Genomic DNA, 24,816 nt, shown 5'->3' with positions numbered 1-24,816 from the left:
CAGGGCTCAGTCCGACTGTAGGAAGCTGTCTCAGGTGGCACAGTTCTCCATCGACGGGCAGTCTCTGAAGTAGCTAGGGATCATCAAGGAAGTTGCCCAACACTGAATGGGTCTCCGTTTTCTCCCAGAACTAATGGCACCAATACAAGCACTTCTTTGGGGCGGGCGGGGCAACAGCACATCAGACGGAGACAAGAGTCACTCTCAAGTGCATCCTGCAGAGCCTGGGATTTGTGTGAGTTCTCTCTTACCTGTCTTATGGACCCGCGGACATAAGAACTTTAGGTTGCTGCCTTTTCACAGAGAGGTTAAATGACCTGGCAATCTCTCCAGCCCCCAGTTGGTGATGAAGCAGGAAGTTGACCCAGGCATGACTCCCTACAGCCATCACACGCCCAGGAAGCTGCTCCTCATGAGGCAACAGGTGTCTCTGACCAGAGTGAGGTCCCACGCTGTGGGAGCATCCCCGATGCCCCATCTCATCAGTTCCAAAGTGACTATCGACCTCTCCAGACCTGGGGATCCCGCTCCACAGGCTCACATCAGAAGGAATCAGCTGGCCTGTTCCCCTGTCCTCATCTCACACCTGAAGAACCCCACCGAGACCCCAGTTCTAACCATGAGTCATCGTCATAATGGTAACTGGCCTTCGTAAGTGTTGTACACTAAGTCCAATGACTCTACCATCCTCGCTGGATAGTCACCCCACCAGGAAGTGGGTCCTACAGTTTCCCTCACTTTGTAGTTGGGGAAACTGAGGCCTGAAGAGACAAAAATCTGCTCAAGGTCACACAAGTAGAAATGACACTGTCTCTACAGCCTCCCTCCACCGTATTTTATGCGTTCAGATGCTAAAGAAGAAAAGAGAAAAGATGAAACACATTTTTAAGGGCCATTTCCCCTTTTGGTCTGCTTCTCTTTCTTACCAGTTCAGTCACAAAGACATCCTGGTGGAAGAGAATCAGACTGCCTCTAAGACTGAGTTTTGTAGGTGGCTACTGAATGAGCCCACAGGCCCCCCAAATTTTCTCAATTTCTAGTTGCTACTAAGTAAGGAGATTTCCTTTTAATGCATCTCCCTATGAGGCTGAGGATATAAATATGGTTTCATCTCATTACATAGGGATATTTGAAATTATGTCTTTGCAAGATTATGGGGACAAAAACAATGTGTGACCAGCATTTCAGACTGGTCCTCAGACCACTTGGAAGCCCTGGTGTTCCCTTGCTGGAATCCTACAAGGATAGCTCGATGGGGGAGGGGGGGTGCAGCAGCGCCTCAGGTGGGAACTGGAATCTGCCTCTTGCCAGCACAGAACAGGGAAATTCAATTACCTCCCTGACTGTTGGTGGGAGGGCCACGGCGGCACACTAAAAGAGCTCAGAGTGTCAGAGAGTTATTGGGCTGGTCGCTCAGGCTTCCAGCACTCATATGTGGAATGCATAATGTCACAATAAGTCCAAAACACAGAAACAGACCGAAAAAGATAAGATAATCGTGACAAAAGCAGCCCCAGCACACAGGTCTGCCATGGGCCCCGTGTGGGGAGAGCTGGGCTGCCAGCATGGACACGTTTCTGGGCCTCTCTCGAGATTATCGTTCTCAGCCACCAAGAGATTAATTCACAGGTGCTTTCCCACAAGTTCAACTTCAGCCATTAAAAAAAAAAAAAATGTTTCCACCAATTTCCTACCTGCAGACGCAGGCCCACTGGGCACGCCCTAGCCAGCAGCACCCAGGAGCTTACACACGCTGGCCTCCCCAGAACACATAACCCTTTCGGATCCCAGGCCCTCTGGGTACTGGCGTTATCACAAGTCTTTTCTCCCCCCTCCCCCCCGCACCTCAATGGTAAGCCAGGAAAGATGATAGAACCCCAGTATGTAGCCAAAAGACTAGCCTCAACTGGTTTAAGAGGGGGAGAAAAAAATCAAGCTCTGTGTGTGTGTGTGTGTGTGTGTGTGTGTGTGTGTGTGTGTGTGTGTGTGTGTGTCTTCTGCCTTTGGCCAAAAGACCTAAGAACATTTGATGTACAGTCAGCAGGTATTTAAAAAAGAAAAAAAAAAAGAAAAGAAAACCGGGGGGGGGGGGGGCGGGGGAGGAAAACACTGCAAAGGCTTGACTGCACTGAGGCCCTGACACGCTCTCATCTAAAGCCTGGCCCACCGCCAAGTTCATCTGTTAATGGACAGCCACAATCCAGCCCTGCCCCTCCCCCCCGCCTGCCCCTCCCCAAGTCTTCTCTGTTCTCCCACCTCTTTGGGGGCTCCTAAAAACTAGACATCGATTATGTCTGCGCTTTCCCCTTTCTATTCAAAATAAGCAAAGTGCTTCAAGTTCAGGGCGCACCCTGGGACCCTTGACAAAACAATCTATCATTCTGTCTGCTAAACCAGTCTGGCTACCCCATAGCCAGGGAGGCCAGGCTGCCGACGTACAATTTTCCCTTTGTGCGCCCTCACTCCTGCCACTAACCTCTTCTTCCCCACCTTCTCCACTGTTGCCTAAGCCCCTCCTGGCAACCTCAGAGACTGGAGAAAAGAAGGAAGCTCCTGGGCGCCCCTCCCCCTCCTCCACCCTCCACACACCCCGTCCCCTTAGACCCACACTCTCTCCACTGTCACCCAGGGAACAAATGAAACGCAGGAACTGCCCCTTCCTTCATCCCCTGCAAGAATATTTTAAGTGAGTTTTTTGTTTTAAATCATATCCATTAATTTACCCTGACTTGCAATTAAATGCGAGTACACTTTTTACAACCAGTACGGAATGTATTAATTATAACTACAAATGGTCAAATGAGAGCACAGTCCCTCCTAAAAATATTAATAAAATGCATAATAAATAATATTAATGAAACAAAAATAGATTCATAAGCCTTGGCCAGGGCTTTTATTATTTCACGAAAGGGGAAGTGCAGCCAACGAAACTTGTTCCGCACACTTTGGCAGAACTCTGACCAACCACCACCATTAAACTCTAAAAGAGTGTGCTTTGGCTACTCTCTGGCTTCAGGGGCAGGGAGGGATGAGGAGGCCACCATGAGAAGCTGGTGGCCCTTCTGTCCAAGACAGGGTTAGAGACACGTCACACATGTGGCCAAGGAAAGCTAGCCCAAGGTGCTTGAGCTTTCTGAGCCAGGCCCAGCTAACTGTTCAGGCCACCTCCACACACCCACTGGACAAATGAAACCCCCAGAACTTGAGTCAACGGTCTTAGTCAACTTCGAGTCTGGGGTTCAGCGTCGGCATCTGGCTCCAGGCACCCCACCCTGCACCAGTGCTGGAAGCCACCTTTGTCCCTGTCACTGTCCCTGCAACCTGTCCCCACATCAGCACCAGCTCTGCCTCAGTCCGGCACACCCTGCCCTGCCCATCCCCCACACCACACACCCCCGGGACAATTGCATCTAATTAAGATGAGGAAGGAATTTGCATTTTCCTTTCACTGCACCCCTAGTAATCACACAAGTTCTTCAAATTTTGAGAATTTTGTTCCCCTGCTAATTATTTCCCTCATTCTGCATTTCAAGGCACAAAGACAGCCTATCTCACTGGTGGGCTATTAATAGTTCAAAGTTTTGCACTCAGAAGGTAGGGTGCCCCCCCACCCAGTTAAAATTATTCTGTCATTTCCAGTTTTGTAAAAAGAATGCTTTGGGGGGTTAATTATGGGTTTTGTTTGGGGTTTGTTTGGTTAGGTCGGTTTTTTTCTTTTTCTTTTTTTTTTTTGAATTGTCTTTTTTGGTGATGATGGCATTAATATTTCTTCAAAACAGCAGCTTCATATTGCATATTAGAATCTGATCGTACAATAGTTACTGTCTGCCTGGCTTACTGATTTATAGAACCCTGGTATGTAATAGAAGAAATAAAAAAAGAAAGAGAGAGAGAAAACTCTTTGGCATAAGTGTGTGTTTGCTGATCAAATTTCAGATCATGTGTTGTTCATTATTATGACTTGACTTGAAATCAGTTTGCCAGAGTGAGATGGATTTGCTCATACACCTTCCACCCCTCTGCTCCTTTTCAGGACTTGGAAAAGCAGAACAGTTTTTGTAAGGTACATCTAAAGCCTGAACTGGCTTGGATTAGAACAATGTCTCAACATCTGTAAATTCTCTCCGAATACATTTTGGAGCAGTTTATGCAAAGCCTTTAAGGAGTTAATGAGATTGTCCTACCAACAAAATTTAGTGGTGATTTAAAAAATTCTAATACTTTTCACCGACTTCCTGCAGACTCATTTGTGTGCTGACATTTATGCAGTTTCTCCATTACATAACAATCCACCCTGGGTACACTAGATCATGCCAATCTAGCAGAAGGAAATCTGGACTCCATATAAGCACAAGTTTTCAGTCGGATTCAACTCACCATTATGTTTCAATGTAAAGTGTTATTATAGCCGGGCGGAAAACACAGCTACTCCACGCTCACGTTTTTAACTCTAATGCTGTCATCTTTCTTACCGCTTCTAGGGCTGTCAGTATTTACATTCCAGGAAGTTAAATAAACCGACATGGCAAAACTCCTGGATAGACTGAATAATAAGGCCGCGGTGACCAAACTGTTTACCTCTACCTTGCGAGGATCCCTCTCTTGTAAAGTTTGGGGGGAGAGACAGAGAGTAGGAATGAAGGGAGTTGGGAGAGAAGAAAGGGGAGAGAAAGAGAAAGAGGCAGAGAGATTCACACACTGGCTTCCACATGTCACAAAGACCTCCTACCCACAGGCTACAATACCGAAGCAGAGTGGCCAAGTTACTCTTGCCCGTTTTTGTTTTGTTTTTTTAAATGCTAAGGTCACCTGAACACCCCCTCTCCTGTCCCCTCTCACCTCAACATAAAAATATGAAGATTTTTTTTGCCCATTTTCAAATAGCAAATTATCCATTAGATTTCATCATATCTTAGTAAAGCAATTACATCAAGAAAATGATAGTGCGTGTGGAATCAATTATGCATGCAGTTGGCCGGAGACCAAAGGCTGTGAAGTCGGAGAGGGCAGAATCGTTCGACACACACAAATAAAAAGCCCCTGCATCTCACAGATGGACCCCATCAGTTCATCTTACTGCCTAAAAAGTTCATGCACTTAATAATTTATTTGTGTTCTGGATACTGTTTCCCAGCTGAATATTAACAACTTTGAACTGAAGCGTGCTTTTAGCATGGTATGGATGGGAGTCACAGTAGGGCAAGGCTAGAGCCCTCCGAGGTTAAAATTATAGTTGTGTTTCTTATACACTGTTCATTCTCCATCACAATTTATTTTCTTTCATTAAACATTCCTTTTAATCAGAATATCAGTGTCTGTGTTCTGATTCTGCTTGTTAACCAGTGGTAAACCCATAAACCAAAGACGAGCATCAATAATACAGCAGAGCTATTCCCCAGCAAAACCAACACCAACATCACAGGCTCTCCAGAATCGGAAACCGTCAGTTAACACCTTGTTTTCACAAGCGGGTCCCTCATACACCTGGAGGGAGGCACAGGGATCTAGAGCCCCCACCCCCACCCCCGTTCACTTTGGCAACTAGAAGAAGATACAATAGAGCTCAGACCAGAGGACTTGCTGGACCTCCAAGATGAAAGAGCCATCCTAGCCTGGTTCCCAGACACAGCTGAGGTGCAGGCGTTTGTTTTAAAGGAGCCAATGCACCATTCCATGTAGCTTTCTTCCTTCCAAACGGCGAACCTGATGTCACAGAGCTGAAACATCCAGGCCTCCCTGCCATCAAACCACTAACAATGGAGCAGCCCAACTGTGCCTGGGGAGAACAGAGGCACTCAGTCCATCCTTGTGTGTGTCTCTGGATGGGCCTCAATCACACACACACATTTTACAGTCTTCTCCCCACATGAGAACAACTTCCAGCCAACACGTCCACAAACTGTACTTAACGTTAAAAAGAAAGAGGATAACACATATGTAATTCCTCAAGGTTAGACTCCTAACTCCTCAATCCACTAAAGGAAACTTGGCAAGAGGATGCATCATTTCGCTCCTTTCTGCTGGGGCATCTGAGGAGGAGAGCCACTGAGGCAGCTAATACACAAAACATGATCAAAAGTGATTAACAACAGCTTCATATGCAAATTGCATTAATGAAGGAGTGCAAAGTCATCATGTAAATTAAATATGTCAAATCTCTTGGTGAACTTTCAATCTTGAGAAGAAAAAAACACGGCTTTAATTTTTTTTACACCATCAATTTTGCAAGATTGAAAATCTAAGAATCTTGGTGTTATAAACAATTTTCACCTTTTTTTTCTCCTTCAGCAGGCTGACAGGCCAGCCTGATGTGCACCGAATGTACATGTTAATAGGCCAATCAAAAATGCAAAACAATTCGCAATTACTGGAAGGACCTAATGGTCATTAGAATTTACAACTAGGTAATGAACTGAAGTCTGCCCACACCATGCATATTCATAAAGCAATTTAGCCTTTGAAGATTAAAGAAGTGCTTAAAATTCAAATGAGCTTTAGCAAATTATCAGTAAGATTCATCCAAAAAGCAAAGGGTTTTTCTTCCTATGATTTCCTCATTTTTTTAATGCAAAATTGTTATATCTTCCAGACTGAGCTTAAACTAAACATAGAGCCTCTAGTCAAGCCAAAGGGGCTAAGAGACAGACAGAGACTGCAAACATCGTTCCGGACTTTGTTCATAAAACTAAGCCCTTAAGAGCCAAACGTATCTCTAAACATGGTAATTTATCAAAAACAGCCCAGAGTTGCTCATAGGCAACACTACACAGTCCTCCAACTGCACAGATCACCACGCGCCGCCGCCCCCACCCCCGCCCTCCCAGAAAGCCTTTCCCCCTCAAGTTGCCTCTCCTGTGTAAACATCCACTGTGGTAGAAAAACAGCTTTTTCATCGGCTTGGAGTGGCATGCCGTTTAGAAGTTCCTGCTTCCAAAGGGAAGAGAGCAAGAAGGCAAAGAAATGGGAAAGGAGGGAGAGAGCACTGTCTGGTTTACTTCTGGGAGCGAACATCCGGTCCTTTGGTATTTGGAGTCCCCACTGCCCCCATTCTGCACAGGCAGCACTTAATTCAAGAGGAAAGGGTCACGCAGACATCAGCTGACATCCAGAAAGTTGGGTGTGCACCCACCAACAGCAGCAGCCCACCCCAGTCAGTGGAAAGTATCGTGGGAATTTGGATTTTCATGCTTCCCAATTACCAGTCTGGAGAAGCCTGTCCTTGCCTGCTGACACCTCACTAACCTTCCGATATTTAAAGAAGCCTGGTGGCAGAATTCCCAGTGCACTGCTCTTCCCGCACCCCACACACCCCACCCAAGGTGTAAGTGTGTTCGAGTCCTGCCCCAGCTGGTGGACGAGCAACACTGAGAATAACAGCTTTCAAACGACCACATGTCCATGCTGGAAGCTCCCATGCTGGCCCCAGAGCATCTAGGCTGTGGGGGTTTCTTTAAACTATCGAAAAATATGACAGTAATAGCTCTCTCTGCCACTCTTCCCTCGCCCTACCCCTCATCTCCACCTCAGGCGTCTGAGATAGTCAATCTTACCAAAAATGTGGGTGCATTGTGAAGTAAAAAAGAGGGGGGGTTGGGAAACCTCGTGTTCTCATCCTGGTTCCCGGGGTTCCATCTTAGCAGGCCCAGCCTTAATGGGAGCCACACTGTAATGTGTATCAGAAAGGAGGGAACGTGGGGCTGAATGAGCCACATGTCCACAGTCCTGACCAATTCTGACACTAATGTTACTCTGCATGAGCAGAGTTGAGTGAGGGCTGGTATGGGATCTGACAGGGTAAATCAGAATTAGATTAAAGACAAAAGTTTAGAGACCCATGCTACATTGCAGGGCAAATGGGACTTGAAGGCCAAATTTCCCCCTAACTGCCTTGGAGTCGTTTTCCCTATTACAGCCTTTACCTACCAAGCCTCTGCTGGCCACTCACACAGGAGACTGAAATATATACAGGACTTGGGATAGTCCTCTTTAGATACAGTACCTATACACTTACTATACAGCAATTGATGTGTGGTCAGGAACCTACAGGCAGCAGGCTGCCCCAAGCAGATAGCAGGGGAGGAGGGCCCAGAGCTGGGACAAGCACAAAAGACAGGTCCAACGACAATGCCTGCTGTCAGCAGTTGAATTATTTTTATACAGGAATTTTTATCTCTATTGTACAAACAAGTACGTGTCTGTGCTGACTTGTTAAGCAATCCACTTGTATGTAGAATAAGGCGAGTTTTTTTTTTTCCTGCTTGCTACCAGTCACACAGCTCCGAGATCAGAAGAAATACATGGTCTTTGAAGCTGCTCAAATGTTTTAGTTAAAAGGACAGCAGTTGTTTTCAAAGATCCAAGAGTATCTTTATCAGAATTAAATTTTTCCTTATTGATTTTTTTCCCCTTAACATAACAAAAACATAACATGAGAAGGTTACGATTTATTATTTAAAATGTTCAGCCTTAAAATCATTCTTCAGTAGCTAGTGCTCACTTTTAAATGGAAAAGAATATTTAAAAAAAAAATCTTAAGGTGGAATGAAGTAGGAGAAACTCCTGAGATTGGAATTTTCACATTGGTTAATGCATTGTTTTAACTGTAAACACAAAGGAGTTTTGGCTGGGGCAGGAGTTAAAACAGGCGGGAAAATGGTTCATTATGGTTGGCCCCTTAAATGTAAGCAGGCCATGAAATCATGTTATACCTAGAGTCAGGATGTGGGGAGGCTACATTCTTTTGTCCAGTGAGATGCCCTGTCTTTGGAACATAAAAAGTCAAGATTCAGCAAGCCAAGCACTGTGCTCCTCCTAGGTAAGAATTGTATTTCCCAAAAAAATTAAAAGATGCAATTTTTCCTTCAGCATTCTTAAACGCATATTACATATCAAGACAATGAACAACTAAGGGATGTAAAATTCTGTGCCCTGTGCTTAGTGGGCGGCGTCCCTGTGAGTTTTAGAAAGTTCAGGAAGAAAAGGGAGGAAGGGGTGGGGTGCAGCAGCACCTGTGGCTGTTTTGGAAGCCTCCTCTGCTGCTCACCCAGACAGTCCCTGCCTGATTTTCATGGGAGCTTTCAACTGGTGGGTTTGCCTCTATCTAAAAGCATGATCAAATTGGAGATGTAACTGTTCTTCACCAAGGTTAACGACAGTAAGAGCACAAACAAAAACTCATTGTGAGTGGCCAGAGGTCCCCAGGTACCCCCTTAGTCAACATACCTGCTCCAAGGCCCCACTGGGAATTGCCTGGCGGAGACCGACTCGGTTCTGAACAACACGCTGCCAACCCTGTCCAGAAAAAAAAGGTGTGCAAGGTGCCTTTCTCACCTCTTTTACACGAGTCTCCACCAGATCATCTCACGTCTAGGTGAGTATAATGTGTTGTTTAGCACTCTAAGAACTTGGTACTTTATCTATCTAGGTGGATCAAAAAGGAAGAAGAAGGGAGGACCAGGGGAAGCCATGGAAGGCCCAGCCTACCTCTGGTGCGTGTCAGCCGCACACAGCACAGCGCCTTAGAGGAACAACCTGTTCAGGTAACCCATCAGCAGTGTTGCATCAGACTGCTGGGTCTCTGGGGCGACTCAGAGTTGAGCCACCCCAGCTCCCTGTCGACAAACTTCTAATTTGCCAGCTCTGCCCGTTTATTTTTCCAAGTGTTTTGTTTCAGGAAACGTGTGTATTTTGCTTTGTATGTTTGGTGGATTTACCACAACTGGTCCTGACAGCTGTTGATTCTGTTAAACGAACACATTATAAAAATTCTCTATAAAAACCTCAAGCAATAGCAGACTCAAAAATATAATGAAAAAAATATTTTAATGGAGCTCCAATTGAGAGAAGCTTTTCAAAGAGAAGTATAAAGAAAGGTACAGATTCCTGAAATCAGCAGTGTGGGGGTGGGGGTGCGTGCGTGTGCGTGTGCGTGTGTGTTTAATGGGGGGAAAGGGTGTTGCAAATCACCACAAATATTTACACTGTAATCCCTTTGTTCAAATCACATACTTTTAACAGTAAAAGCTGGGACTGTGGCTATTTAAAATGTTAAATATTCAAACGCCTGTAATTAACCATATGAAACAAATTATGTCGCATTTCTCCATACCAGCACATGCAAAAATAAAAAAAAAAAATTTAAACCAACTAACTGGCTAACTGGTGGTGGGCTGGGGGGCGGGTGGTCAAGTTGGGGAGACAACTCTGAGAGAAGGAGCGGATGATGTTTCCATTTTGCTCCAGATCAAAGGAGAACAGGATGGGAACTGTGGCATTGCGAGCATTCTTGCATTGCTGTCGCTCACACTGGGCTATCTAAGTTTATACAATCCCCAGACTAGCTGCATATTAAGCTGGCTGTGTACAGCTTTATTATGGTGCAGTGGTGGAAGAAGCATTAATATTCCGACTCCACATCTGACAGGGCATTTACATGCGCCCATCTGAGCGGCACCTGAGAGCCCCTCCAAGGTGCAGTAACTGTGCGCCTATTGTAAAGGCAAATGAAACTCACCTATTCCCTGCTGGGATCAGAAGTGACCTCGCCACCCCCCATGCCTCGAATCCTTCCCTTGCCAACCTAACTCAATGCCATTGCAGAATGACGAATGAGCTCAGAAATAGACCCCAAGTTACTAACCCTGCTAAGAACAGCAAAATCCTTTGCTGAAATGTTTTAAAATGCACAGGGAGTGTGCAGCTGGCCAGTAAAAAAGCGGGGAGACAGATTCCAGCGAACCTAATATGGAATACGTCACATTCTAAAACTGATTAGAAATACAGTCTGATGTTTACTGGCTTCAAATTGAGCTTGGCATCAAGCATACTGGCTTTAATAATGCTGGCATTTTAGTATTATTATTATTTTAAATTTGCCTTTGGTCTCAGAGAACACATGTGGAGAGCTAAAGAATTCTTATTCGTCAGGTTGTGTTTCCTGGAAATTAAGTTTGTGACAGAAAATGACTCCAGTAGCAATAATATGGTTCGTGCTCAAATTAATTAGGTCATTGTTGTAAAAACTACATGGCAAATTACAAAGGTAAATTTACAGATATTGGCCAGGGCTCCATACCCTGGCAGGAAAAGGGAAAAGCAGTTTAATAGTGCTGATTTACCTGGGCCGCAAAAGGAACACAGCAGAGGTACAATGGTCAATTTTCTATTTGTATTACAAATAACAATACTGGTCATTCTCCATTAAATTATATAGTCTGCACATATTTTATAAACTTTACTATGTCCTCCAAATTGGCACATAAAATAAAGGCCTATTTGATTTGAAATATTAAAAATGGACCCTACATTTAAAAATACATTTTATCTTTGAAGTCACAACCCTGCTGACATAGCCATGACCCAAATGAAATCTGAACTAGCAGAAAGCTACTAAAGATCCTTGGTGATTAAATCTCACGCTAAAATGTGGCAAGGTGCCAGCCTGGGTCCAGCTTGATGCTGTGTGTTTTTTACTGAACGAAGCTACTACTACGACTCCATGTAAAGATGGACTGGAGCTTGAAGTGAAATCTGCCTCAGATAGTTGCTTTGTGTAATAAAGGGTGCAAACAGATCAACCAGGTAGGGCAGCGTGCCACCCAGGGACATCTTCTGGGGCCGTCCTTCTCTCTTCCACCTCGGATTTTCCCCCTAAGGGAAGCCAAACTTTGCTCCTCAGTGACAGTCGTGCAAAACCACATTTGTCTCTTTTCCTTTATTAAGTACCACCAATAAGACATCATGAAAATAGAAAATCTGTATCCCAAGTTTGTTATATGCCCCCAGTTTATCTCTCCCATATTGGCCAAACACAGAAGCTACAGTGTGAAATTAATGACCTCCCAGGACTCTAAAATGTGCCATTAATATGCCTCCAACTGGCCTCTTCTCTGAACTGAAGGTGTCTGTCCTGACCCAGCCTGGCCTTTTCCTACGCCCAGCTGTATTTTCAACCCATGGACAGCCCCACAATTAAATGCCACATTCCCTGGGAGGAAGGTGTGCAAAACATACTTCCGATCCCTTAAGACGAGAGTGCACAACCTGCCCCACAGGATGGGTTGATTTGAGAAATTACAGCACTTGGGGTTTTTTGTTGGTTTGTTTTAGTTTTCAGAGAATAAACACAGAGCATGGGAGGGGAACTTTGTCCCCCTCTGCTTCTTTTCTTGAAGGGAATACATATTTGTGTTTCTAATAAAAGGCCATTTTTACATTAACTGTCTGTAACAGCAGGAGACAGCAGAAGGAACACAATCTCCCCATCACACACAGGATGCTCTCCACATCACGTGAACCTATTCTCAAAACTATTATTCCTGAAAGACGCCCTTGGAAGACGCACGGTGCCTCTTTTCTGTGCCACCCAGAGGGTAACATCAGAGGAACTTTGAGATCTTTGGGGTCTTCTACGTTTTAGATTTTGTTTTTCTTTTTTCCCTTTTTTGGTTCTCCAAAGTAAATTTAGCAGCCATGCGGGCCACCGTGTTTAATTAAGCTTTCAAAAGTCCTCTGACAATGCCAACCATTGTAGGACATTTCTGTGGCTCAATCACGCAATCACTGGGACAGTTCTATTTACAACGTGTCTTAGAGTTTCTCTGACATCCAAGCTGCCAGTCCACAACCTTTCCCTGTCTTATTTACAAATACAGCTTGTATACAGTACTCCCAGTCCCACGAACATCAGTCTGTGGGCAGTGGCCTCACAAATACGGCCTCCCTATGAAAATGCTAGGCATTTGTTACAAAACAACCTCCCCTGCTCTACGGACTCCGAAGGTAAATAAAACATTTGCCAGTACATTTGTTTCTTTGAATGGTGGTGTTTTCCGGTTTTTGCTGCCACACTGAAAATTGACTTCAGAGATCAGTAATTTTTTTATTCAGGATCATACAAATAAAGAGAAATAAAAAATAGATAGTCATAATAAAATACTGTCATTTATAGTCTCGTTTACAATTAATATACAAACACACCCTCCAGTTCAATCTAGCCTAGGCAAAGAATGAGAATAGGTACAAAGAGAAAGGGGAAGTTAGTTCTGTAAATTCAGAAAGGCAGAATGGTATCACTTGGTTTACCTGTAAGTAACATGCTAATACAGCTGCTTTTAATATTTCCCTGCTCATTAGAGAATCTGTCTTGTGTTTCATTAGCCAGACCAGTTGCTCTGTCTAGGCGGATGGTTCCAAGCCCCCCAGTGAAAATGCCTGTATTCTAGATGCTAGGGGAGGAAAAAACAACAGTGTTCCATCAGGAGCAGCAGGCTGCCCTGCATCTTAGCAGATTTCTGCTCTCCCATTCCGTCTAAAAGCTAACTTTATGATAGGCTAATCCTAATTTAAAGATTCCCATGTGCAATGAGCCAAAACTTCAAGACTGACACTGGGAGATAATGTTTGGGGTCTTCTCTGTGAAAGAAAAAAAAACAGTTTCTTACTCGCTAATCTTTAATGAATATTTTACTCATCATAAAATAAAAGACTCAAAAAAAAATAGAGAGAGCTCCATCAGTCAAAGGCTGCCCCTATCTGTCGATGGGCTTCTGACATGCATATTGATGAACTGGACCACACAATATGAGCTGATAACAGCCAGTTCAATGAAGACTGTTCCAATAGCCTCTGTGGGTAATAATCACAGAAGGCTCTGAATAGCTAAACAAAACTGGAAATGCAGCTGGGCCATTGCCTATGGAAATAGGTAACATATATGCATGGTATATGAGAACATACATCTATCTAGTCATCAGGCAAAAACATCCTGAAAAAACAAAACAAAACAAACAAACAAACAAACAAAAACCTCAGTTAATTCTGGGAGGCCTGAGCACAGCCCACATGCAAGCTATTTCATTGCTGCCCTTCAGAATTCTACCTTACCCTGTTTCAAATTCTATCTTTACTGAGGGAGATTTCATCCCTGCTTCCTGCCTGGAAAATGGCACAGAGCACACAGCGAACTCAAACCTGACTCAGATCACTTCATAAAGTCTCTCCTACCCAGCAAGCTTAAATGACTGTCTTTCATGTAGCTGCCAAGCATATTCTTGTAGTCATTCACCGGTGTACTTCTTCCCCAACAGAGACCCCTGCTTCTCTCCTGTGACACAGTTCAGATGCCTACTGAATGCTTACTGTTGGGAAAGCCTGGTAGACTTGGTATGGAGGAACCAGTAGGGGGTACAAGTCATCTTTCCAGAACCTCGCTTCAGGGGCACCTGGGGTCCAGAGCATCAGAATTTATGTGCAGTGGTAGAACGTTAATTTCGCTATGGGAAACCCTTAATTCGTTACTGTGAATTACGAGAAGTCATGATTCTAGTTACTGACATCTTACTTGGAGATGTGACCAGGGTAAAAACAGGTGAGGAGGCACAATGGAAGGAATCAGGATGTTGCAATTATTCCTGCATGAAAGGTTTCCCTCACCTGAATTGCATGTATGTTCTCAATGAGTATCAGAGAGAGCTTTCCATTTCAGAGAAACAATGTACCATCACCCCTAGAAATAGATCTCAAATTTGCAGCTTTTTTTTCTTTTTTTCATTTTTGGCTTCTTTAGGCTCTGCTATCACACTAGTTTTTGAGATATCACAGGATCATTATGGCAACCAGCGGGTTAAGGGCTATTTCTTTCCCAGTACATCAATGTAGAGTCACAACAGCACAAGTCCAAAGCCCTAACTATTTAAACGGCTCTCCTCAGCCTTCAGATCTGTCTTCAAAATACAGAGGCCCTGGTTTTCAAACTGGCTAACCTGCAACCGAGAAACCTATTTAAGCCTTCAGGAATACAGTGTGGTTTTAATTCCTGCCTGACAGACACTGTGTTTTGTCTTTTAAACGAGCAGCTCGATATGTAAATACGATGTTACATCACACAAGCCTTCCTCCATATTTGGTGATTTAGCAAGGCTTTGGATCTCCAAAGACGACAAATCCCCTTCCGCCTGCTCTTGCTTCATTAATCATGCCTTACACTTCTGTGCATTTTCCTTCCAGTCACAAGCCAGCACATGGAAACGGTCATTGCTACATCCTACAGGAGGGGGGGATAAAAATCTTAACCTCCGTGTCTCGGAAGCTCAATGTGGTAGCGTCTAGAAAAACACTCTACACAAGCAGCTTTTCTGGCAGCAGAGTCCTTACTTCACTAAAAGGAAAATACCTGAGTATTATTGCAGAAAGCATTTAAAAAAAAGAAGAAGAAAGAAAGAATAAAGATTAAAAAATGCCACACTTGGTCTTAATGATCATATTCCAGACTTGGGGGGTGGTGGCTGTGGAAGGGTGAGGGTGATATGCCATTTAATCCCCTCCAGATCACTGACCTATTATGGTCCAACCATTTCAGAGACAAGTTCCAAAAGCCCTGTGACTATCTACGCTGCCTTTCCAAAAATGAGCAGGCCTGCTTTTGTAGGGTGGGGGCAATGCAGAAAGAGACTGTCTCCCAGATGTGGCAGGCCTGTCACCACAGAATCTGCTTTTGCTTTGTCTGATGTGCTAAAGCAAACAGTGTTTTAAGAGCCACTACCTAGTGTTGCTGTTTACCACTAGGGCAGGGAATTAAAGTCCCTCTGTTAGCTTTTAATTCCATTTCCCTGGAGCTGCTGAGAAACCCACACACCTAGCTACCTCCTTGGTAAAATTAACAGAGAGAGAGAGAGAGAGAGAGAGAGAGGGGGGGGGGGAGCTATTGAATATGTGCATGCATTTTTTTTTCAAGAAAATTTTTGCATTAGGCTAGAGAAGAAACAGGGGAGCCGGTACTGGACATTTGTAAGGATGACATGTGGTTGTGTAAACCACAAACAAAATCAAGATACATCTGTCAAAACCACATCAGAGACAAGAGAGAGCACTGAGAAGCATTTATCACTGAGCTGAAGAGGCAGGCTGCAGGGAGCAGCCATTCCTGTCAAACCAACCTTTTGAAATTTCCAACATGCCCTTAAACTTTTCGAGTAAGCATGTCTGTGCGCTTCAGCAACTGCCCTCTCTACTCTGGCCTGGCCAGTCGAAAATGGCATCTTAAAGTCAAGGTCACCGTGTCATCCCACCACGGGGCTGTGTTTAATTACAGCCCCATACAGGCTGACAGCCAGTATGGATCCAAGGCTAGCCCTGGAACTCAGTTAACTCCTTCCAAACCTTCAGACAAGCCATTGGCTCAACCGCAATGCCTATATGGCTACCTTGCCTTTTATATACATCACCAGCCCACAAGTGGACACTGGAAACTGAGGCAGGAGTAGTAAGGTCCAACACATTAAAATAAAAAGGCAAGCAAGGGGAAGAAGAGGGACCTGGTACTGTCAGAAGCAGGCAGAGGATGTCAAGTGTGTGGCACTTTCCCACCTACATCTGACTCAGTAAGGTGGGGAAAACATTATCTCCAGCAGTCTGGACGGAAGCAACAGGAATGATGATTTTTAACAAGACTTCCATGGACAGTCACATGGAGAAATACAGACAGCCCCTGAGCATGCCTTCCTGCTCCTACAACACCTCTGCAAACGAAAAAGAAAGCATGCAAACAGCTTTTGTCCTTGCTTCTGAATTACCTGCTATGTGTTCCTGTTTGGGGCAAATTCCTCTAGATGACGTTGATAGACAATCGTCATCCTCTGGCGTGACCTGGATGCCAACCTCCACAGGATTGGATGCCTTTTTCATCTCGATTGGTGAAGGGGAAGGTGGCTTATCCACAGCTTTTTCTAAGCAGAGGCTGCCATTGCATTGTTTCCGTTTGTGCTCGATAAAAATAAGAATGTCCCCCAATGGGAAGTTCATCTGGCACTGCCCACAGGTGAGGAGGTCATGGTCCCCTTCTGGAGCTCCCAACGGGCCGTGGTCTGGTTCGTCATCTGTAAGAATGGCTTCAAGAGGTTCGGCTGTAGTTGAAGAAACAAAAGCACAATTCTTAGAGAGCCAGTGTGGAGAGGAAAGGGAGCACATACATGCTCAACCCCACCCCCACCTCACCACACGAAGACAGGGGTGGGCAGCAACCTCCATCTAACACCCCCCCAAAAAGTGTGATAGGCAACATATGATGTGGAGGGTTATCAATAACCAAGTTAATTCATCAACGAGGGTGGTCATCATGGTCTAAATGAAATCCCTCTGACTTGAATAACTCTAGAGAACACACACACTGTAAATTTTTTTGAGAAGAGTCTGACTTAATAGTTAACACAATATAAAGAGAACTTAAATAACAATTACGTTTAAAACGTGAACTGAAACCAAATTTGCTTCCCCTCCGTACAGTAAGTTAACTCTTAGGCCCAAGACTAGAAGAGGTGAATGAGCCCACACACCCTTAGTGGATGTGCGCACCAGCTGTGCATGCGTGGCCTCACAGCAGAGAAGGCTGCTGCGCCACCCAGGACTCCGCCACCCTCACACTGCAGCCCTGAGGAAGTGACTTCATCCACCTAACTAGCCATCACAAGGCAGTGAGTCTCACACCACCAAGATCTTTCTGTCCTCATCCTCAGCTACTCCACGAAATCAAAGGAATATCAGATTTACTGGCACTTCTCAGACACATTCACTAAACGGGACAGTCTTGAGTACTTAAGAAAATAAGCCAATTAGTTGGGGTTTTTTTTTCCCAATCTGCAGAAAAGAATGTCTGAAATATTCTAAACATGTTGGTACTTGGTGGCATCCATGACATAAAAATCAGAGTGGACTCCCAAGCTCACACGTCAGAAGGCTGGGCATCCTTTCTTCTGAGTTGAGGTGTTTCACCTAATGTAGTCAAAGTTGACTAATTTTCTGAACGGGCTCCAAATGCTTCATTACGGGATATTTCTGCACTCACAATCACCAGCCAGTGTTATAACAAGGTAGATATACGTGGCTTTCTTTCCTGTCTGCCTTTTTTTAAAAAAACTTTACAACTCCAGCATCTATCTGAGCAGCTTCTATCTTTTATTTTTAACCTTGCAAGTGGAAAAAGGGGAGCTGGGAAATCTTGCTTACACCATCTTAAAATACTAAAATGTAAAAAAAAAAATCACAAAATACAAAACATGTCCAAGATGCTGCCAGTTAATAAAGCAAAGCAGACAACGTACAAGCCTTAAACAGTTAATCAGTCTGACCTTCTTTAGCAAGCTGCCAATTTCACATTTAATGAACTTAAAGCCACAGAGAATCAAAAAATAGATTTTAATTTGAGTGTAGAATATTGGAACAGATTTTGATAAAGTGCAAAAATCCAGTGAACTCAGGTTAAATTTATTTCAACCCTACCCAGGCTAGATGCTGAGGGGAAGATCTGGAGTAACTCCCTAATGTGCTGGGTGAAATAGTACTGCGAGCGTCCTGCCGAAGCCGCACCTGTCTCAAGTAGGACATGCCATCGCTGCTCGCCTTCACTGCGCCTCCTAATTTAACGTAAGGTCATCACGAGAATATGAAGGTTATCTCCCTACGAATGAAGACGGCAAAGCAAGCACTTAAATGTTTCTTTGCCCAACATCCTGATCAAAAGACAAACACAGAGCACGCAAGTATGCTTCCCAGATGAAGGAGGCGAAGGAAACCGCTCTGCATTGCGACCTCAGTCATTCCTCTCACATTTGCTTTCATTTTGACCAAGTCAGGAGGGGGAAGTCCTGACCCAGGAGCTCTGCTGCTTGAATTAAGTATTTCAAATGGCAACTGTGGCCCTTTTGGCTGGCGTTGTTTAGCTGCAAGTTCTGGGGTTGAGAGACTGAAAGGCTCAGGGGGGAAAAATTGTTCTATTAAAGGTAAAACATTTTTGCAAATCCTATCATCAGGATTCACTTGGGGTTTTGTTTTTGTTGCCGTTATTTTCATTCCCAGGGCCTGAAGGACTTCAGAATCTAGGAAGAGTATTAGGAGCAAAGGGGATAGTCTCTTAGATATCAAACAGTTAAAGGTAATTCGGTACCAAACAGACTTGGTTAAAGTCTTCTAAACGTAGTGACTGAACTGATTTACAATCAGAACCAGGAAATGAAGAGGTAATTCACAGGTTGCTGATTACACCTCCACATCTCACCTAATTAATTTTATAGGAGGCAAAGTTCTTGAAAATAACAAGATGATCAAATGTACAGATATAAAACCTGTAACCTCAACATTTTCTATGCTCTTAACGTAAATTATTGCTAATTAACAAGAATTATATCCTAATGTATGAAATACATTTAACATCGGTTTCCCTGAAAAACATTTGGCTAGCAATGTTCAGACAAATATCAAAACGTGTTTTTTATTATTGCTGCTGCATTTTTTAAAATCGGACCAAATGGGGCACAAAGAAAATATGAAAATACAATTCTCTTACTGCAGCCTACTGATTTGCATTGACATCCTCTCTCAGTGGCAATCAACATTTCCTTTCTGGGCATCAGATAATTTCTCTGTATTTTAATGCAAATTCCTCATTCCCTAAAAACATTCCTAACCTCAGCCATTTTACCCCCTCCCTTCAATTCAACTCCATCCTAATTCTCTCCTACAATACCACCCTTTCTAAGCTCGGGCCTAACTCGGTACAAAGCGGGGAGTCCTCGATTGAAGTGGAAGGGAGTGGAGAAATAATCACAATAATTAGCCGCGAATTCTCTCTACAAGGGGAGGAAGACAAAATGAAATGCTTCTGCTTTCTACAAGATAGACTGGACGGTCTCAGTCTCCCAGCGACAGCAGACCGAGATATATTTATATATTTGTATTTATTTCTCTTCTCCTTCCCCCAGCCCCGTTGCAAAATTTAAAAGAAGGGGTCAAAATCCTTATAAGAAATGCTGAGAGAAGACTAGGAAATCAGGACTGCTGGGGAAGGGGGAGGGGGGAAATGGGAGCTGTGTCTTCAAGTTTGCTTTCCAAGTGGCTTTTCTTAACACGATAAAGCAAACCGAGGCTGAAAAATTAGAGAGGCAAAGCAAAGAAACAAAAGCAAAGCCAAGGGCTTCAGGCCGGGGGCCGGGGCCCTGAGGGAGTAGGCCGCTTAGAAAGTGAAGTTGGGCGCCCGGGTTCCCCGGCACAAAGCGAGCAGCCTCCTTCCTGGCTGCAGGCTCAGGCCGCGCGCACAGCGAACACGTGCAGCAGCGACCCGCAGTCCCAGCTCGGAGGCGACGGGTGGCCCGGGGACTCGGCTGCTGCCTCCACGCCCATCCAGCCGAGCTACAGCCGAGCGCCGGCTCCCTGAACCCACTAGTTGGTGAAAAGGAAGTAAGGTTTGGAAAACTGAGCTGGAAAACCTGATCAAGTCTTGGCTTCATAGCGCACACCCCGAGCGCGGGTCCTGAAATTCATTCTGTGTGCACAGGCTAACACTTTTACTTTGGAAGATCTGTGCAAATGTGTTTCGCCCGTAATTCCGGGCACCGTGTGCGCGCCAGGCGGCGACCGCGGTTATTCATTATTAATGACGCTGCTAGCCCGCATCATTATGATGATAACTATTACTATTGTTGTGATTTCAGGCTTCCAGGCGAGAGCTGCAGGAGGCGGGGAGGGGGAGCGTCGGGTTGCCAAGCCGTCCGGTAAGACTGCGGTGGACGCCGAAACCTGCGCTCTGAGCGGGGCTGGGGGTGGAAAAAAGTGAACCTAGAGGCCAAGGGCAAACTTGCCATATCCCTGCTTTCAGTCAGGCCTCTAAGCTCGAGAGCGCTCTCCCACTTCCTCGAGACCAAAAATGCCTTCCCTGAAAGGACCCTGAAGTGTGGAGTTGCCGGGTCTCCTTGCACGTGGGGGTGTCGGCTGCGCGCCCCGGCGCTTCTCCACTGCCCTAGCCAAAAGCATTTTTTTAAGTCAAAATGAAGAACAAAGACCTAAAGGGTAATGGGGGGTGGAGAAAGGGAATTCTGCCTAACCGTTAGTTGCCCCCCACCCCCACTCTCTCAACGCTCGTCCCTCCCCCGCCGAGAAACGCTGGGCAGGGGGTGGGGGGAGGCTCTGGTACAGGTTCAAGTTCGCGGAGCTTTTCTTGATCTTGTTCTGCCTCCTAGCGACCAAATGGCTCATTCAGTCCACGTAGCTGAGGACGGGGAGGGGGACTGGGGGTGTCATAGGAACCGGGAGGTTCCTGCCCTCTGAGCACCCAGAAAAATCAAAGAAGTGATCCCTGCCAGACCCCTTCAACTGGCCTCCTAGTCTAGTGTCCCTCCCCGGGACAGCAGAGATTAACCCTCCCAGTCTGCAGAGTCCCACAAGGGACCCAAGTGGGAGGAGAGTTAGTACTGAGCAGTTCGGACTGAGCCTCCCAGACTGTCCCTTGCGCCCCCATAGCATCCTTCCGAATGTCCCAAAGTCCCGGCTTTCCCGAGTCCTGCGAACACTGCCCTTCCTTCCCGCCGGTACCTGGCCGGGCTGTAACTTCACACCGTCGCGCGCCGCGTCTGCTCTGTATCCGGCGCGGCCGGTGGGAGTGGGGGCGGGGGAGAGCGGTGAGGGAGAGATGCGCGGGGGTGGGGAGAGGGAGGGCCCCGCAACGTGCCAGGGCGGGGGAGCTTCCGAAGTGTGTGACAAGTTCCTGGGCCCAGAGGGGGGGGGGGGGGGAAGCAATTCCCAATGAGCACCCCTCCCTCAACAAAAGCAGAAGAGAACATGGGAAGGGGGTCCTTCAAGCTTTGGTCAAAAATTAAGAGTCATAAATGAAAGGAGGATTTAATGGGGGGGGGGGCGCTCCATGCCTTTCCTTACAGAACTCAAACTTTCTTAAGTGCCCACCACCCGCCTAAGCACACCTTCAGGTGGAGATAATCACCACAGCCGCTAGCACTCTTACATAAGCTCTCAGAAACCCCGGAGCAAGACAGGCCCAGGGTATAGGGCAAGAATCCAAAGGTGGGTCTCGCTGATTTCGGGGACCCTGCACCCGCAAAATGCATACTCAACACATCTCTTTTCTGCCTCGCCCCCCTCCTCAACCTAGCCAGGAAACTGCTTTGGTCCAAAAAGACTACTGGCTAGATTGGGAGGGGGGCAGGGAAAGCACGTGGTAACCTCCCGGCCGTCTAGAGTTAAGAACAAGAGGAATCTAAGAGTACCCCGGGTGGAGTGGAGGGGGACTATCAGAATTCGCCTTTCCAGTTGCTTGGCAAAATAAAAATGTTTTGCAAAACCGAGTTTCACCCAGCAGCTTTCGCTGTCTGGGAGGTCGGAGTGAGAGCTGGGCATTGTGCTAGGGGCGGACCGGAGCGCAGGCCGGGCTGGCGGAGTCGCAGCATGGCCTGCCGCGGTGCCTGGCGGGTGGGCGGCGAGCGCCGGGTGGGCGAACCCGACTCCAGACTGGGGCGCGGCGAGGTCGGGCGAGGCCCAGCCGCTGCGGCCGCCTGCTCCGGGGCTGCCGCGGCGCGCTCGGTCCTCTGTCTGTTTGTTGGCAGGAGGCTCCCGCACACGCGGTGCTTGTAAACATTCAGACACGAGATTTTTCCCAATCAAAATCCACTTCCACTTTTTTTGAAAATCTTCCAAAAAATAGTAAGAGGAGGGAGTTCCTCGCTCCCTCTCCACGCCGCCGGCGCTCTAAGTTTGCAACTTGATGGGGTTTTGGGGAAGGGGTATTAGGAATATTTTTTCTATTTTTTTCTTTTTTCTCTATTAAAGATTGTGGAATTTCTGAAGAGGTGGGGGGTGTGAACGAATCCCAGGAAAGCGATGAAAAATACGAATGGCGGAACATTTAGTTTCTTTTGGGGGGCAAGAATTGTACATTCTTTTGCGTTACTTAATTTTTTTTTTAACGCGTCTTCGCCTCGCCTCCTCCAGGGCTCAGCCAGGAGGGGCGGGCAACGGCAACCCGCCGGCGGCGGCTAGTGCGCCCTCCCTCCCTCTACCGCGTGCCCCCGGCCGCCTCCTCACTCGGCCCTTGCTCCTGCCCTTCGGCGGCGGTGGCGGCGCAGGAGGGCAAGCGCGAGGAGCCCGCACAAAAGGCGGCGGGACAAACACCCACCTCCGGCCGGAACAAAAGACGGCAGCGCCGGGCGCGACTCTGGTCCTTCCCGGTCACCCGGCTCTCCCAGGCACTGCAGCCCCTCTCTCCGGACTAGGCTGCCTGAGAAGCGCCGGGGGCCCCCCTTCTACAGTCCCACTTTCGTACAATTGTGGGGGTGACTACTTTCCTCCCACTGCACACTTGACCGTGTACACATTGGTATCCTAAGGCCAGTCTCACCTCTTTTCTCCCCAGGAATTGTTTTTTAGACTTGACGCTCTCCCTCCCCCCCTCCATTTTCCTATAGTGAAGTGGAAGCAACCCCCCTTTCCTTCCAGCTCCCACCCCCAGGTTTGCATGTGAGTTGTTCGCATCCTTAGCATTGTTCATTATTTTTGCAAAACTGGAGTAGAAATCATTGCATTCCTCTTTGAAAGAAGAAATAAAGCGGCGGAGAGAAGGAAATAGGAGGAGTCAATTGTTTATAAAATTTAAAGGTGCGTGCAGTCTCTAAAGTGCACACACGGTTCTCGTTCGAGAGGGGATGTGGGGCTTTTTCCCCTTTAATCTCTTTTTACCCAGACTAACGAAGGGTTTTCACCTGAATTTTTTTTAATGCACGCACACACCCCTCTCTCAACCTCACTCTTACTTAGCGTCCTGCGCGCCCTCGTGATTAATAATTATTATTACTATTATTGGGTTACTTACGCGAGAATTCCCGTTTGCTTAAGTGCTGGGGTTTGCCTTGCTTGCGGCGAGACATGGTGGGCTGCGGGGCGGGCGGCGGCGGCGGCGTGCGGACGACGGCTCGGTTCACATCGGGAGAGCCGGGTTAGAAAGAAGGAGACTCCAGAGAAAATATCTTCATCAGTGCCTTTTGACATCCAAAATAAATTAGAAATAATACAAAGATGGCGCAGGGAAGATGAATTGTGGGAGAGCCGTCATGGCTTTTTTTTTAAGCAAAAAAAAAAAAGAGAGAGAGAGAGAGAGAAGAGAGAGAGAGAGGGAGAGAGAGAGAGAGAGAGATGAAAAAAATGGCAAAAGCCCCCCTGAGCCGCAAGTTCAAGTGCGGACGTGACGTCCCTGCGAACTTGAACGTCAGGAGTCTGGATGGACAGAGACACACAAAACATGGGCAGGGCGAGCAGGAGAGAAGGGGAGGAGGGAAGGGGAAGCTCACACCAATGGACACACATCAGGGGCTGGACATGAAAAAGAGACCAGGACAAGCCAATGGCCAGTGCGGGGCGGGGGAGGTGCGGGGCGGGGGGCTCCGCAGACGCCAGACGCGGCCCCTGGGGGAGGGGCGGGCGGAGGGGAGGGGGCTCTGGGGTGGCTGGCTCACCAGTGGCCGCAGCAAGCGCCGCGGCGGTGGCGTGGCCGGGAGAGAAGAAAGGGGCGGCGGGGTGGGAGGGAGGAGTGGGGGGGGGGGGAGCAAGACTTGCGCCCTGCTCCACTCCCCCCTCCACACACACACACACTCACCGACCCTAAAATTAAAAATTATTGGGGTGGGGGGAGCAAGAGTGCTCCAGGACGCTGCAACCCAGAGCCGGGGAGGCGAGGGCGGAGGGAAACCAGGTAGAGTGGGTCCCGGACACCCTCCTCCAGGCGCACACCCACTTCCCCTCCCCTCCAGCGGACGCCCAGGGCGGGAGTGCAAGCCCCGAGCCCGCGGCAGCGTTCGGGAAACTTTGCCTAAGGAAAGCTAGGAAAGAAAAAAAAATCACCCGAAGTTGAGAGCTGAGCCTCCAAGTTAGAGCTCGGCAGCGGGCGAGGGGAGGCGAGAGGGAGCGCGCGGGAGAGCGAAATCTAGCCCAAGTTTGGAGGGTCGGCGGTCCGGAAGGCCAGCTCCGGGGCCTGAGGGAGCAGAAGCT

The 24,816-nt window shown here is 46.8% G+C and overlaps 1 protein-coding gene across 12 annotated transcripts in view; it reads right to left on the bottom strand.

The window, feature by feature from the left end:
• Nucleotides 1-24,396, bottom strand: part of Bcl11a (BCL11 transcription factor A) — a 97,548-nt gene extending 73,152 nt beyond the window's left edge. For 4 of the 12 annotated variants that reach the window (XM_075944525.1, XM_075944528.1, XM_075944531.1 and 1 more), the window contains exons 1-2: nt 21,358-21,455; nt 16,572-16,901 (exon numbers count right to left, since the gene is read on the bottom strand). In XM_075944525.1, coding sequence (XP_075800640.1) covers nt 16,572-16,800 — 229 coding nt within the window. In that variant the 5' untranslated portion in view covers nt 16,801-16,901; nt 21,358-21,455. Of the gene's footprint in view, nt 1-16,571; nt 16,902-21,357; nt 21,456-23,644 lie in introns of those variants that run through there. The other 8 variants (XM_075944522.1, XM_075944523.1, XM_075944526.1 and 5 more) reach the window with 8 other exon arrangements.
• Nucleotides 24,397-24,816: the final 420 nt, after the last annotated feature.

This window comes from Microtus pennsylvanicus, chromosome 12 (genome assembly GCF_037038515.1).
Source record: "Microtus pennsylvanicus isolate mMicPen1 chromosome 12, mMicPen1.hap1, whole genome shotgun sequence".
NCBI classification, from domain to species: Eukaryota; Metazoa; Chordata; class Mammalia; order Rodentia; family Cricetidae; genus Microtus; species Microtus pennsylvanicus.
Note: the sequence above shows the minus strand (reverse complement) of the source record. Positions and strands in the feature narration are given on the sequence as shown.